Source organism: Oreochromis niloticus, linkage group LG18 (genome assembly GCF_001858045.2).
Source record: "Oreochromis niloticus isolate F11D_XX linkage group LG18, O_niloticus_UMD_NMBU, whole genome shotgun sequence".
Taxonomy (NCBI): domain Eukaryota; kingdom Metazoa; phylum Chordata; class Actinopteri; order Cichliformes; family Cichlidae; genus Oreochromis; species Oreochromis niloticus.
This window is the reverse complement of record NC_031982.2, coordinates 10,556,421-10,571,984: the sequence shown is the minus strand read 5'-3', so window position 1 is coordinate 10,571,984 and position 15,564 is coordinate 10,556,421. Positions and strand designations below refer to the sequence as shown.

At 39.8% G+C, this 15,564-nt stretch overlaps 2 protein-coding genes across 3 annotated transcripts; both read left to right on the top strand.

Annotated features, from left to right (window-relative positions):
- The first annotated feature begins 863 nt into the window (after window positions 1-863).
- LOC100700608 (mitochondrial fission factor homolog A) lies at window positions 864-9,853 on the top strand. Its single transcript, XM_005476014.4, has 7 exons — window positions 864-1,018; window positions 1,609-1,829; window positions 2,012-2,190; window positions 4,468-4,559; window positions 4,696-4,866; window positions 7,942-8,017; window positions 8,458-9,853. The coding sequence occupies exons 2-7, from the start codon at window positions 1,613-1,615 to the stop codon at window positions 8,587-8,589; spliced, it is 867 nt and encodes a 288-aa protein (XP_005476071.1). The 5' UTR covers window positions 864-1,018; window positions 1,609-1,612; the 3' UTR covers window positions 8,590-9,853.
- A 59-nt stretch (window positions 9,854-9,912) lies between these two features.
- Window positions 9,913-15,510, top strand: zgc:110269 (probable flap endonuclease 1 homolog). Of its 2 annotated transcripts, none has more exons than XR_002057133.2 (11): window positions 9,913-10,207; window positions 10,955-11,021; window positions 11,819-11,921; window positions 12,136-12,190; window positions 12,300-12,361; window positions 12,459-12,595; window positions 13,840-13,900; window positions 14,028-14,159; window positions 14,247-14,387; window positions 14,500-14,644; window positions 14,752-15,510. XR_002057133.2 is itself a non-coding variant. In XM_003437791.5 (11 exons), the coding sequence occupies exons 1-11, from the start codon at window positions 10,126-10,128 to the stop codon at window positions 14,806-14,808; spliced, it is 1,047 nt and encodes a 348-aa protein (XP_003437839.1). In that variant the 5' UTR covers window positions 9,915-10,125; the 3' UTR covers window positions 14,809-15,510. The 2 variants fall into 2 exon arrangements, 1 of the variants encoding a protein (XP_003437839.1); XM_003437791.5 differs by having other exon boundaries at window positions 9,915-10,207; window positions 14,247-14,392.
- Window positions 15,511-15,564: the final 54 nt, after the last annotated feature.

The following is a 15,564-nucleotide window of genomic DNA, read 5'->3' as shown; positions in this document are numbered from 1 at the left end:
TAGAAAATGAACAAGTTCAATTCAATTTAAAGCTGAAATAAGTTTAAATTACATTTTGTGGAAATGATTGTGTGTGTTTTCTCCGTATGATTGATAGAAGAGGAACTGGGAATTCAAATTAAGGCAAATCAAATTAAGCAGATGCAGACAACTGGTGGTTGGATTTACCCAAAGTGTTATGTGGGAGTAAATCTTAGTGTTTGTCTCTGTGATGAAGCTATAATAGTATAAATTTGAGCACAGTGGATAGTGTGGACAAAGAGGATGTCAACACACATATTAACAAGACATTCAAACATCTTTTGAGTGTTTACATTTTATTTTGCTTTTATTTATTAATCAAAACTTTGTGCACAAGCTGTCATACATAGACATTATACCTAAAGACGTCATCCACAAACTGCTGATATCTACAATACAAAAGGTCCAGCTTCATTAAAATGCAATTTTCCTTTCCATCAGACTTTAAACCTGCACACGAAGTAAACCATCTAGCTACCAAAACACCCCAGCAACGACTGGCCGGTTGGTGCATTTTAACCCAGACACTGAAGCAATGTCCCGCATCTTAATCGGCCCTAGTGTGCCCCACACAAACAGATTTTTTTACCCCCCCACACTTTGTTGGGATGTGGTCAGCCTTCTTTTTTCCCGTGACGTTGGCTACTTTCATTTGAAAAACATCTTATTTTTGCAGTTCAGACAAATTAACTTCTGTCACTATAAAAATAAAATACACTACAACCAACTTACGTAAATAAAGCTCGTTAATCTGCTAATTTAAAGTGTCCATTGCGTTTCACCAACTCTTGCGGCTGGCGGTGCACTTCATAGTAACCGCCCCGGCGGTCACGCGGGGTAGTATTAACAGCTACACCCACACTAGCTAGAAGCGTAGAGAGCTTTCGCTGAGTCCGTCTCGGTGGGTGGTTTGTGGAGTCCCTGATGTTGTTTGTATGACAGCACGAACAGCGTGTTGGCGCATGTCAGTTTAAACCCTGGTGGTAAAACCATAACGGTGAGTATTGACAGGACAGACCTCTGGTTTACCAGCATGTTAGTGCAGACAGTCAGCGGCTTACAGCGCACTGTTTAATTAGCTAAAAGGGATAGCATCGTCTGTTAAACGATTGTCAAGCATAGCGACAAGCTAGATAGCTAACATACAAGCTAGACATGGCGTCTTGCGTGGATTTTCACTCAGTGACATTGAAGCGGCTTGCCAGCAACAGCTTCACCTCATGTCGCTGTTATGTAACATGAAATGCTATTTCTTGTACTGTACTCATTAGCTTGAACCTAAACTCACTACCTTACACTGGAGCAGATGCCTTTTGCACGGGCTAATGATCGTGTTTAAAGTTTAGGTAGCACCATTTGCTACTGAGCTAATTGGCTAAATTCAGGGTTAACTGCAGCATGTGTTTTACTGTAAATTGGCATGTCATAAAAAATCAGCCAAGATATGAAAAATGTCTTATTTAAAACGGGGCATTAAGTTGAGCTTATATTTCTGAACTCTTAGAGACAGTCACACTCACACCCTCACTTTGTTTGGTTAATATCTGTATGTGAGTTTCATTTGTTTCCCATTTTGTGGGTTATCAGCTGGATGAGTGGGGCAACTTTCACTACCCCCTCTGTAGAGGTGGCTGAGATGAATCGCATCCATTTTGAGCTGGAGTATACAGAGGGCATCAGCCAGCGCATGCGAATCCCAGAGACCCTCAAAGTGGCCCCAGAGAGCCAAACAGGGTCCATGCCACTTCAGCAGCCCTTGCCCACTCATACAGCTCTGATGCAGGTTCCTGAGAGGATCGTCGTTGCAGGTGAGGATGACAGTTGGCAGTCATGTTTCAGGTATTATGTTTAAATCATGTATATCAAGTATTTGGTGAGGAAAAAAAAAGTAGTACATTAAGGGAAACAACTGTTAACAGCTGAAAGTGGAAACCATGACATATGGGCCCATATGCTGTATAAAAATTTCATGACCCCTTTTTTTCTGTAGGTGATGACGAGGATCCTCGATTTGCATGTCCAAGAGACTTGGATCTGATTCAGTCCATCCCTCCTGCGGACCTCCTGAACATGAAGGCCCCTCCACGTGTCCTCACCCTTACCGAGCAGCCTCTGGACTCTCTTGAAACCGACCAAACTGTCAACTCACAGCGCAATCCCAGCCAAGCGGTATGGTTTCTTTCAGAGTAATTTCAACTTCCTTCTCAGAATATTGAATTTTCTTCTTTCATTATATTCAAAACTTTAAGTGGATCCATAGTGTGGTGGTATACTACATTTGCCTTATCCTGAAATTATGGTTCAGCAGTGTTAGTGCATTGGGAGTATGCTGGCACTCCGTTGGCCTGTCTACTTGCAGAGAGTGTCTGTTGTCGATAGAGGCACTGTACAAAGTATGTGGTACAACCGGTCTGTGGGGTACTTTTGCTTGTGCTGTTACTGGTATGTCAGCCAGCTGCAGAGTAGAGTGAAGTTATAATCTACAAAGAGCTGAAGTGAGTGTTAAACAATGTAACATATTCACTGCACCCACTGTCTGTACTTCTCATGAGCTATCTTTTGATCTGTGATTTTTTTTTTTTTTTTTTTTTTTTTCCCCTCTTACTATCCTCCCATTCCTGGTGAACTCCATTGCCACTCCCTTGCCTGTTCTGGCCCACTTGTCAGTCAATCAGCATTTGAGTAATGCAGTGGGGATTTTGGAAGATTGCACACATGTTTGTACATTGTTTCTAGGGTAGGGATGTTCCTGGCAACTAATTTCTCAGTTGAATAAACAAGGGAAAAAAATTAGACTAACTGACTCATATAAAACTAAGAAACACTCAGATATCAAGTTATATTTTAGAACTGTTTAAGGTCTATAACTCTCTAAACAAAAGAATTTTAAATCATAAATCATATTCTTGATTTATGAATAACGGTGCTGAATTGTACGGGCATTGTGCATTGTCAACATTGCATGTTACACACCAGACAATGAAGAAGGAAAAACACTTAAACTGATGTTAAATATAGTATATAAATGTGTTACTACAAAAGCAAGTTCACATATTATTAAATGTGACAAGTTAACAACAGAAAAACCAAGGAGTTGAACTGAAAAATGTGGTGCATTTTGTCGAGCATTATGAATGATGCACGCTGTTCAAAAATTCATGACAACCACTTCAGTAAAAGTTAAAATCTAAAATAACAAAACAACAAATAATCCAGCCATTTTCTTTTCCCCCGCTTATCTGAAGTAGGGTTGCGAGGCCAGCAGCCGAAGCAGGGAAGCCTAAACCTCCCTCTCTCCTCCAGTTTATCCAGGGAAACGTCCAGTTGTTCTCAGGTCAGGTGATTAAATATAGTCTGTACAGCAGGTCCTGGTTCTGCCCAGTGGCCTCCTCCCAGTAGGACATGACCAACAGAGCACCTTACCCAGGAGGCATCATCCTCAGCTGGATCCTTTTGATGTGAAGGAGCAGTGGCTCTACTCTGAGCCCCTCCCAAATGACTGAACTCCTCACTCTATTGCTAAGGAAGTGCCCACTGACCTTTTGGAGAGGGCACATTTCCACCGCTTGTATCTTTTGCCTTTAAAAGAACAGTAACAGTGTAAACAAAGAGATCAGGCCATGATGAACAGATTTACGGCTTTTCTCAACAATGATGCTCCCTCTGGTGGCAGGTGGCTGCATAGCAATTTACCGGCATTTGGCTTCAATCAAAATTTAAAACAATTTAGATTATACTACTAGTACGTCTGATAATGATTTGTGATAATAGTGAGGATTAGTTGTTTAGTCAAAGAGTCCCGCAAATCCCAACTTTAGAGAAATGCTAAATGCAAAAAGGACACGATTGCAGTACCATAAATTACCCCGTTTGAACCTGTGAGTAGACAACAGAGTCTCAAGGGTTTAGGCACCAGGATAAATCAGATACGCAGACCTACCTGCTGTGGCAACTCCTTATGAATAAGTGAGCAGCAACTAGTATACACAGCATTATTTTTACTTTATTAGGATTACCATTTCAGATATTCCTTGATGGTGGTCTTAAAGGTGTTGCTTTTTTTATCCCAACATATTGATCCTTTCTTACAAAAGCTGCCTGGAGTTGTGGGATTTATGAGACGCAATGAAAACTGAACATGATTATTTATGTTTTTAATTTTAAGAAGTCTCTTTGTGCAATGCTGCACATCTTCCCATTCTGATCTCTCTGTGGAGTATGGTTTGTGGTTCTTAACACACAATTGAAAAATAATCAATTTGTAAATGGTGAAAAGTAATTAATAATCGCACATTCTTCTGTAGGAAAAACTTCAATCAAGTGGCCAAAATCACTGATTTCTTTTTCCAGTCAGTTTGACTGAACTAAGTGGGATTCATCAATATAGAAAACACGTGTTGCTGCAAACCGAGCTTGATGTTATTTCAATTTTGTGTTTAACAACAGGCCAACTTTCATGGTCGGCCTCGAAGGGAGCGCAGCGCGAGTGAGAACGTATCCGGCCGTCACAGCAGTCAGATCAGCAGAGGCGATGTAAGGTATGAGCATAGCCACGTTTGAAACGCTGCTTCTTCACCGCTGCCTTTCCGATGCAATGCTTTCTTTCACTCTTGGTTGATTTATAAAACATGTCTTCTTTGTTTTAACGTTTCTCCCCACTTATCTCCCTGCCAGTGTAACCCCTTCCCCTTCTGCCCCCCCAGTCCGTTTGTGTCCTCCCCTCTGTTCCCCCGAGGATGTAAACATCAACCTGTTTACAGCTGCTGGGCTCCTGTCGTACATCCAGTCAACGACACGCCGTGCTTACCAGCAGGTCCTTGAAGTCCTTGATGACAGCCATCGCAGGTATGTGTTTTTTCTTTATTAATTTCTTTTTTGGCTGAATTAGTTACAAATCTTTGCATAAAGAAAGATGTGTTAATGTTTCTTATTAAAAGAAGTGACATTTAAAACTTGCATATGTCACAGTCCTGACTTGTGTACGTCCCCCTTTGTTTGATGTGTAACCTACATGTTTGGTGACTTTAGTTCACATGAAAGAAATCATGGATTATAAACAAATAAATAAATAAATAAATAGAATGCAATGACTTGAAAATCTCAAACATGTGTGTTTAAATGTTGAAACTTAGAATATGTACCATTATAGAAAAAACATTAGTGTGAATAATTCAGACCCCACACAGCGTTCTGATAGCTCTTTATAATTTTTATTTGTGCTACACGCAGAAGCAATCAGCTTTGGCGCCAACGTCCCAGCACGTTCAGCTTTTCACCTGACCTCTCACACGCGTCTCTCTCATTCTGGTCTCTGACGTCACTATAAAGAAGAGAAGACCTCATTAAATTAATAATCTTCACCTGTCCCTCCAGCCTCTCTTGCGCTCCCCCTTGAGCTCACTGCACCATCCCTTCCCTGCAGCTGAGCCAGGGGGACCACACCTCTGCCACAATTAGTTCATTTTGAATTTGATGGCAGCAACACATTTAAAAAAAACAGTTGAGACAGGGTCATGTTTATCACTGTGTAGCATCCCCTCTTCTCTTAACAACAGCATGTAAATTTCTGGTGATTGAGGATAGCAGTTACTGCACTTTTGGGAGAGGAAAGTTGTCCCACTCTTGTCTGATAGATGATTCTAGTTGCTCAGCAATCCCAGGTCTCCTGTGTCATATTTTTCATTTCATGATGCTCCAAATGTTTCCAGTCAGTTCAACCCTGGTTTAGCATCATCTTGCTGAAGTACACAAGGCCTTCTCTGAAAAAGACATTATCTGGATGGGAGCACATGTTGCCCAAATACCTGTATATACCTTTTAGCTGTAATGGTGTCTTTCCACATGTGCAAGCTGCCAGTTCCATAGGCACTAGGGATGCAACGATACCAATTTTTTCAAACCGATCCGATACCGATACTTGGATCTGAGTACTTGCCGATACCGAGTACAAAAACCGATACTTCTGCCACACACAAGTTAAACTTAACCGGTAGTAAAGAAACGACCCCACACAACTCTTTAACACAAACGAAACGTTTACTGAACGTAAGGGCAGAGACAAATACTGTACAACACATCCCTTTTTTAAACTCAAATGATATTCCAATTCCTTAACCAAATGAAATGCACTGTATAAATGAAATAATTCCCTTTCAAATTATATTAAACAACCCAACTTATGTTATCACCTTTTGGTAAGTGACTCACTAATATACACTCCAAAACACGTTATATAAATCCACTAAACATACAATATTCACACATGGGCCCCACACACACTCACATTCACACTTGTTGCAGGCCTGTTTGCTGCTCACGCCGGACGATGGAGAAAAATCCTCTTCTTCCCAGTAAGAGCACAAAAGTCCGACTTACAGTTCCGTTGCTCGGTAGGTCACCATTCACCAGTCCCACACTAAATCCACTCCCTGCGGACCCGATGCTGTCTCTGCTACAGCGCGTTAGCCAGTCACTGTCCAGCTCTCCGACAGTCCATAGCAGCTGCCTCCGTGGCGCAGCCAAGCAGTCCGGGCTAGCCTTTAGCCTCGGCGGTCATGGCTGGAAACACAGTTTCCCACGGACGGTGGTGCGACCGTTGAAACAAAAAGTCACTTCACCCACACTCTGTTGCGAAGCTCTCACACGGTTAGCTTTCTAGTCACACACTCTTTTGTGCTAGTTAACCTCAGTAAAACTAGCCGAGTCTCTCACTTTGGTTCAGCTAACCTCGTGCATCTCTCCATGCCGTTCTCTTCTGTGAACTGTGAACACCTTATGTGGCGTTCAAGTCCATGAGAATTATGAGTATCTACTACCAAATTCCCATCCGGGCTACATTAGTATCGGTTCATGGTATCGGTTGACTTTTACGAGTACGAGTACGCACACATTTTACAGTATCGGCACCGATACCCGATACCAGTATCGGGATCGGTGCATCCCTAATAGGCACTGATGCAACGCCATACTATCAGAGATGCAGGCTTGTGAACTGAAAGTTGATAATAAGCCAGTTGGTCGCTCTCGTCTTTAGTCCAGTGGAGGTGGCATCCTTGTTTTCCAAATGGAATTTCAAGTTTTTCACCTGATCACAGGTTTCCACTTCTGCCTTAAGTTACTATTGTGGATGTAATGATGAATTGTGTTCCCACACAGTGATTTCTAAGTGTTCCTGAGCCCAAGCTGTGATTCCCACAACATGTCTGTTTTTAATGCAGTGCTGCCTGAAATATTGATTTTCAGCTGTTTAAGTGGAGATTTTTGTAGAATATCAGATTTTTAAAATGATAATATGTATTGGAGATAATGAGTGGTTCCTCCAACTGTTTCTGTTTAGTACCACTTTCATTTCCAGCCTTTTGTTGACGCTGTCTCAACTTTATTAGGATGTGTTGCTGCCATCGAACACAAACTGCCAGTATTTTTAATGAGTTTGTTGGAACATTTGACGTGTTTTCTATGTTCTGTTGTGAATAAAAGATGGTTTTCTGGGATTTGCAAATCATTGCATTTTGCTTTATATTTTACACAGCATCCCAGCCTTTTGGAATTGGGGTTAAAGTTTTAATACATGAACATCTTTGTAACTTGTTCACAGTTTCTGAGCTGAGAAAGAAGTCAAATATAAATGTTATTACCAGGGATGCACCAACTTTTAAAAGAACAGTTTTGATTATAGCTGTTTGTTGTTGCTGTTTGTCATTGTTTCATAGTCTGTGAGCCCTTTACCACACTGTTTTAAGCACAAATTCAATCATATGAACGTATGAAGCTGAGCACATTCACCTATGCCTGAGGCCGGCAGTCATAGATGAATGTGATCTGCATGTATATAGTGAGTAGGCATCAAGTTCAATACTGGTCACAAAATCATCAAATCCCTCATTAAGGGCCTGAATGAAGATGTGTTCATCTCCACAGGACACACCTGGATCTGGCCCTGGATTTAAACCCTGATGAGTCTGGCTTAGTGGATGCCTCCTCACTGCGACGACAGGTAATGTCTCATATGCTTGCTTTCTGCGTGAATGAAAAGGGGCAGGCGATGCATAATTTATGCATTGTCCCAATGTATTTGTCTTACTTTCAGGTTTACGGTAAACTATGATGTAATGTATAGATATGGCTCCTTTGGAAGGATGCAGACAGAGCTGCACGCAGCAAGTGTTCAGTTACAGTTATTAGACACTCGACTCTAAACAAACAAAAATAAGGAACACAAATACTAACTGAAGAAGTAAGAAGGTATACAGAGATTTTATTTGAGAGTGGGAGTATTGTTTAACTGTTAGTGGCTATATTTCTCTGTGCACTGCAATGAAACACAGCCAGATGTGGAGATTTCTCTGCGCATGTTTCAGTAAATCTTAGTTAGGCCCAGCACAGGAGGAAGTGTTTCGCCTTTTTTAAAATGTTAAAAAAAATCTGTTTTTTCAGATTGTGAAGTTGAATCGGCGTTTGCAGCTGTTGGAGGAAGAAAACAAAGAACGCTCAAAGCGAGAGGTGATCCTGTATTCTGCCACTGTGGCTTTCTGGCTCATTAACACTTGGATCTGGTTCCGTCGCTAGACGGATTCTCCCAAAACACTGGAAACCAAAGCAGTTCCCTGTTAAAGATGTGATCACTGATTTATAGCAAATTCTATATGGAAGTTTATCCTAAACACGTCAGTCTCGGCACTCATGAGGTAATACATGAGGCAGAAAAACATTTTCTGTTTGTCAAGTCGTTGTGACAGAATTTCACAGTAATTGTGGGCTTAGTGTCTCGCAGCACAAAAATTTGAAGTAAATAATTTTTTATAAATTGGCGAATGACTGGCAAGCCAAAGCACAATGACAATGCAACTGAATAATTTAGCAGCACCAACAACCACTTCAGTTAAGGTAACACTATCTCCAAAATGTGTCATATTTGAGAAGCTTACTCCACTGTCAAATTCTGTACCTATATTTTTGGTTTGGATCAGCCGTAAATGAAATACGGTACCAATTACACAAACAACTGTCAGCTGTTACTGATATAAATAGTTTATGCAAATATTACTGTGTGCACCTCTAAACTTGACAAATCCATTGCACATAATGAACTGGTGTTACAGTTGTGTAAATGAAATCTTTTAACGTGAACAAATTATTAGATGTTAAGTGACGAATGTTCTGGGAACTGTAGTTGCAGGACTGAACCTGACTTTTCTTTTGAAAGCAGGTCATAAACTACCATTCTTCCAGAAGTGTCAAACTGAACTGATTGACGCTAAAGATGCCATAACACTGACCCTTCGTTACTGGAAAAACTTCTTGTGTACATTACAGCATTTGAAAAGCCTGTCTAATCTGTCTTTAATGTTATTTATTTTAACGTTTCTCTCTAGGGATTGTCATATTGATTATTTGGTAACCAAAGTAACAAGGGTAGGGTACTGTGAAGTGCTGTTTTTCCATGCTGTCTGCTCATCTTTGTTCCCACCAAGTCACCTGCAAGATTAAACCATGGAATATGACATTTTATACATCATTTAGTGTGATACAAAGAGCCAGTGTGTGTATGATCGTCCATAATAGATGTCAATCTTATTGAAATGATAAAAAAACCCCATCATTTTATTTTGATGATGATAATATAAATATGTATTTAATGCAGGTCTATTTATCACATATAATACTGAGGTGTCAGCAAAGAGTTGCTATGAGTTTTTCTTTGATGTCTGTGCCTACATGTCACATTTAAAGCTGGAGGTTGGAGTTAAACATTTAAATTGTTTTGTAATATAAGAATACACTTGATGTTTGTAAATATGTTTGCTGTAATAAAAGATGGATGTCAGTTTCAGCCATATGTGTGTATGTGTTCAGCGCTGACTCCGACACTCTCCATTAGGTGGCAGGCATGCAGCACCAGGAAGAAGATGATGATAATGTGTTTTTAACTTGAAAGGCATAACTTGAGAGACGTCTTCAATTAAAACTTTTGCGAGAATCTACTATCCAAGGGATCCTGCTCTAATTATCTGGGAAACTCGACTTAACTCACTTTAAATCACTTTTTCGCCTTTTTTCCGGGAACAGTAATTCGAAGAGGAAACTGTCGGTGGTGACGGCACAATGGGGATCACTAAACTGGCTGATTTAATACGCTCAGATGCTCCTGATGCCATATCATATAAGGATATCACTGACTACACAGGTACAGACAAGATCGGTGATGGTTTCAGCAGCAGGTCTGACTCTAGGTCAGGTTTGCTAGCCGCTAATGTTAGCCGCTAATGTTAGCACTCTCCCCCTAGCTACTAGCATCGCTATATTCGAGCTGTGATTATAGCACCTGACATTAAAGAAACAGTATTACCAGTCCACGTACCACGAATTAAAAGCTACTGCTATATTAATCTGGCATTCCGAGGTAGTTATTACCTGTCTCCGGACTAGTTATGTTTTGTTTTGTTAATTAGCTAACACGACACAGTCCATTCAAAACATCTATCTTATTTGTTTTAATTCGTTGTATCTTTATTAGTGCCGAACACACACACGCATAGCATTACGTGATAACTGTGTTATTAATACTATTCGCCACACACTTTGACCACCAGGACATTGTAAAGGAATCAAATGTTATCTGAACAGTTTATGAAGTGGTCCATAGTCCAGCCCTGTTTACTGCTGAGAATACCAGCAATTTATACAGTACAAATCAACGCTGCATGTTATTATTATCAATACTGCTATGGCTGGAAATATTTTTCCATCATAAACCTGACAAGTAAATGGAGTACAGTATTTGACTTGGCTACTGTAGATCATTTCAAGTGCGTTTAAGTGAATTTAATCAGTGTAATTTGAGTGGATGTTATTGACAAATAATTCATGTCCAAGGGCAAATGTAAACTGTTGTGTATTCATGCTGCTGCTGCTGTATTACTATACTCCTCAGGAAAAGTAATCGCACTCGATACCTCTATTGTTGTAAATCAGTTCCGTGCAGCAACGCCTTTACTGAGGTAAGCATGTTGTGATTTTTGACTGTTCTGTCCTGTTAAACTGAAGCAAATGTTATTTTTTCTGTCTCGTAACTGTTTATCATGGTGTATTCATTCCTTATATCAAACCTAGTACACTGGGTGCCTAGAAAAATACAAACACACTGAATTAAAATAATCGTGCAATAATATTTCTAAAGATTGTAATTTTTTTCTTTCATTCATTTCACTTAATTTGTACTTTTAAAGGTTTCACTGTGTTATCAATGCATAAGATTAAAAATATTAGAACAGGCAAAAATCACCAAATCCTACAATTATACAGCCATTTAGTGTAAACAAGACCTCACTGACACCAATAAAATACACTCACTGGTCACATTGTTAGGTACACCCTGCCAGTACAGGGTTGAACCCATGTTTAGCTTCAGAAAAGCCTTAAATCTTTGTTGCATAGATTCAAGAAGGTGCTGGAAACATTCCTCAGATGCTTGCTGACTGGAGTGGCACCTTGTGTGGTCTTCTGCCCATCTGCTTTAAGGTTCAGCGTGTCATTGCTCAGAGATGCTTTTCTGCATACCTTGGTTTTAACGAGTAATTATTTGAGTTAATGTTGCTTTCCTATCGGCTTGAAGCAGTCTGGCCATCCTCCTCTGACCTCTGGCATAAAGCTCACCCAGAGAGCTACTGCTTTTTGGATATTTTCTCTCTTTCAGACCATTCTCTATAAACCCTTGAGGTAGCTGTGCAGAAAAAAGTCTTTCTATTCTTTTTTGTCTGTGTATATTTGTGAAATGCTCTTGATTTCTCCTCTCCAGCCCCCTCACAGGTCTCTTCTTTCGCACACTCACTTTCCTGGAACATGGCATAAAACCGGTCTTTGTGTTTGATGGAAAGCCTCCTGGGGAAAAGAAGGCTGTTGTAAGAGACAACCTGCATGTGTATTTTTTGACTTAACATGATACTAAACATTTCCTCATGGCATGTCTAAGAACACTTTAGATCAGAGAGACTAGTCTAAAGTAAATATTTTCAATGTGTAGGTAAATTTGATCAGTGCCAGATGACAGAGACAGCAGGTTCCTGCAGTATGATAAAGACGACTGTGACTGATTGAAACCTGTTGTTTCTGCAGCTTGAGAAGCGAGCCCAGACAGCAGGGAGGAATTACTCAAACTGGACGGGCACAGGTACGTCTGTGCAGAAAATGCACAAAGACTTGAGTTTTCAGTGGTTTTAGAACAGGGTGATTTACTGGGAATATTAATTTGATGTGTTTTTCCTCTGTGCTCACTGCAGCGTCATCACAGACTAAAGAATGTCTTCAGCTTCTGAAGTGTCTGGGTGTACCTGTTATCCAGGTACGACCTGCTAAATAATGAATATGTTTGTGCAATATTTCATCTCTTCTTCCTCCTCTGCAGATTTCCCTTCATGCACGTCACTTTTGTCTCTCAGGCTCCAGGGGACGCTGAGGCACTGTGCGCTCAGCTGGTGAGAGAGGGAACTGTGCACGCCGTAGCGTCAGAGGACATGGACACGCTGCCGTTTGGAGCCAATATTCTTATTCGTCAGCTGAATGCAAAGAAGGACAGGTAGAAACTGTGCAGCTCACTTTACTAAATTTGTTTAAATTTAAAAAGAAGAAATATTTCAAAGGTTTGCAATGGTTGTTGCAATAATTTAGTGTTCATAATCAGGTGAGGATTTACAGACCTGAAGCTTTATGAGGCTCTCATACGTGTTTATGCGTAAATTATTATGTCAAATGATTAGAATCTCAAGTTATTGTAATAACCTGCTCTCTTACAGCAGTTTTCTGTATTTATAGTAGATGAGACGGAGCTCCATAATGACTGTACTCTCTGGCAGCAGGTGGTGAACTATTTTAAACCACAGCCACAAGTCTCATAAGAAAAGAAAAGGAAATCTGCTCCTTACTTTTTCTTGCAGACAGCAGTGGACTGTCAGACAGAAAAGGGCTGCTTGCAGCTCATTAGCAGGTAGTTTACACTCAGTTTCTAAACCAAGTTGAGATGTGGTGTAAAATGTAAATAAAAATAAAACCTTTGCAATTCTTGCAATTCTAAGTATGATATTAATTTCAAAAATGGATAAAGGCAAAATATATAATGTTGAAACTTCATGCTAGCAAAATCTAGAAAAATTAGCACTGCTGCAGCAAAAGACTGGTTAAGAACAGCTGGTGTAGATAAATAAAACATTATGTAGGAGTAGCCAGTGGATAATGGATTGTTGAAATGACTCCACTCTACACCTCTACAAAGTTTTATTCATTCAAAACCTTCGAGCTATCGTGTTTTATAGACAGAATATCGCGCACGCAAATGCTACCAAAAACATGACCTTGGTGGAGATAAGAAACATTAATCCACCGAATTTGCTACACAAGAAGGCTGAAAGCTTTATAAATGGATCAGATTATTATTAAACAGCCAGTGAACTACTACACGTCTTAAGATTTTCTGATATGGTTGATCACTGTACTTAGAGAGATACAGTATCAACTGAGAACAAATGGTATGTTTGATAAAAGCAAATATTATTCTTTTTTTTCATCTATATGTGTCACATGTGTGGAATAGTTGTGTTAGGGTTGTGTATTTCGCTAAAATGTTTAAAAATAAAGGGGTAAACAAATATAAGAGACGTTTGATTATCATGAAACATTCATTTGTATGTCTTTTGTTTGGTTATTTATTCTTAATGTATTATTTCTGCTTGTCTCTGTTTTGGTTTTAGATTTTGAAATCTAGTTGTGCAAGTGAACTAGTTGATCTAGTTGAGCTTAATGTTTTATTTATGCTCTTTTTCACAGTGAAGTCATTGAATACTCCTTACCTAAACTGTTAGAAAAACTCCAAATTGGTCATAAGGAGGTAAGATTGAAACAATTCGATTTCTCTGAAAGTATGTAATTTATTATAATATATCTGTATCGGACATACTGCTCTATAGAAATGCACTTGAGGTGTCTTATTCTCTTTTGTTGCATTTGTCTGCCAGTTTGTTGACTTGTGCATTTTGCTCGGCTGCGATTACTGTGAAAAGATACCCGGTTTGGGTCCTAAGAGAGCTCTGACCCTGATCCAGAAGCACCGTACCATAGAGGATGTGGTTTTGCATATCAACAGAAAGGTATCAGATGGTCTTTGTAGCTTTGGCTTTTCCTCTGTTACAAAAGAAAATGTGACATCTAACAAGCCAGTGATATCTGGCCTTCAGACCCATCCTGTACCAAATATCTGGAAATACAGAGAAGCAAGGAAGATTTTCTTGGATGGACCACAAAGCTCAGCTCCCGAGCTCATCTGGACGGAGCCAAACGAGGAGGCCTTGGTTGAGTTCCTCTGTCACACCAAACGAGTTAAGTACGTTTTTTATTGACTTTTTCTATTGTGCTGTACATATATATATATATATATATATATACATATTTAAATAGAACAACTTGAAAGTCATCTTTGTTTGATTTTAGGGAGGAGAGGATCCGTAATCGAATGGTGAAGTTCCGTACGATGCGGGAAAATAAACGGGAGGAGAGGGAAAAGGAAAAGGCAGAGGGTGGTGGGAAGCAGACTTGCATTAAGGACTTCTTTAGGGTTACCAGAAAGAGAGTGCAGGTGAGCTCAGAAAACAGTGATCTGCAACTATAAATCAGATTTTATTTTTAGGAATAAAAAGGTAAAAATAACTTGGATAAAATTTGCTTTTCTTACTTTTCCTCTAGCCTGTGGACAATGCAAGCTCCTCAACCAGCGACAGAAAGAGACCAAAGTCAAAATAAGCATGTGCCAGTTGTCTACGCCACAAAGATGGGAGTGTTCATCTCTCAGTTCATCTCTGTCTGGACATCTCAAAAAATTATGGACCATTTCAACATGGAGCTTATCTGTCATCCCAATCTTGAATATGCACCATAAGAGAAATGTTATTCTGTTCATTTGATCATGGGTTACACTCATATTTTTACAAATGTAAATATTTTTATAGGAAAAAAAATCTTCTTTTTTTACAGGATTCATCTTATCAAAGTGCCTTTTACTTTTTAAGAAGAACCCAAAATAGACATCACACAAGACAGCTCCTCTGACAGTACAGTAAAGTGATGTCATGTGAACAATACAAATCACTGGGCTGTTCTTCAGTGTGTCCAGCAGTTTCCTGCAAAGCCACCAAGAAAAGCAGAGCAGGAGGTGGATGGCTATGAAAGGGAACAGTGTGATCACTGTCAGGGAGGCCAAAACTGGAGACAGGGGATGTCTCATCTCTAGATATTCAATGAGCACCTGTTGTGTAAAGTGTGCCAAGGCAAGGACCAAAGACTTGAATATTAAAACATGTACAAGTGGTATCATGTCTAAAAGAGACGCTGAAGTGTTTAAATCAATGCAAAGAACGTGTAGAATTTACGTTCATGCTCTTTATATTTTGTATTTTTATATCCTTTTCAGTTTGCCTTTTTAAATTAAAGCAGTGTTTGACTGTGTTTTGTTGCGTGATGTGCTTATGAGCGGATGGACACTGTAAAAGTGCTGTGTTT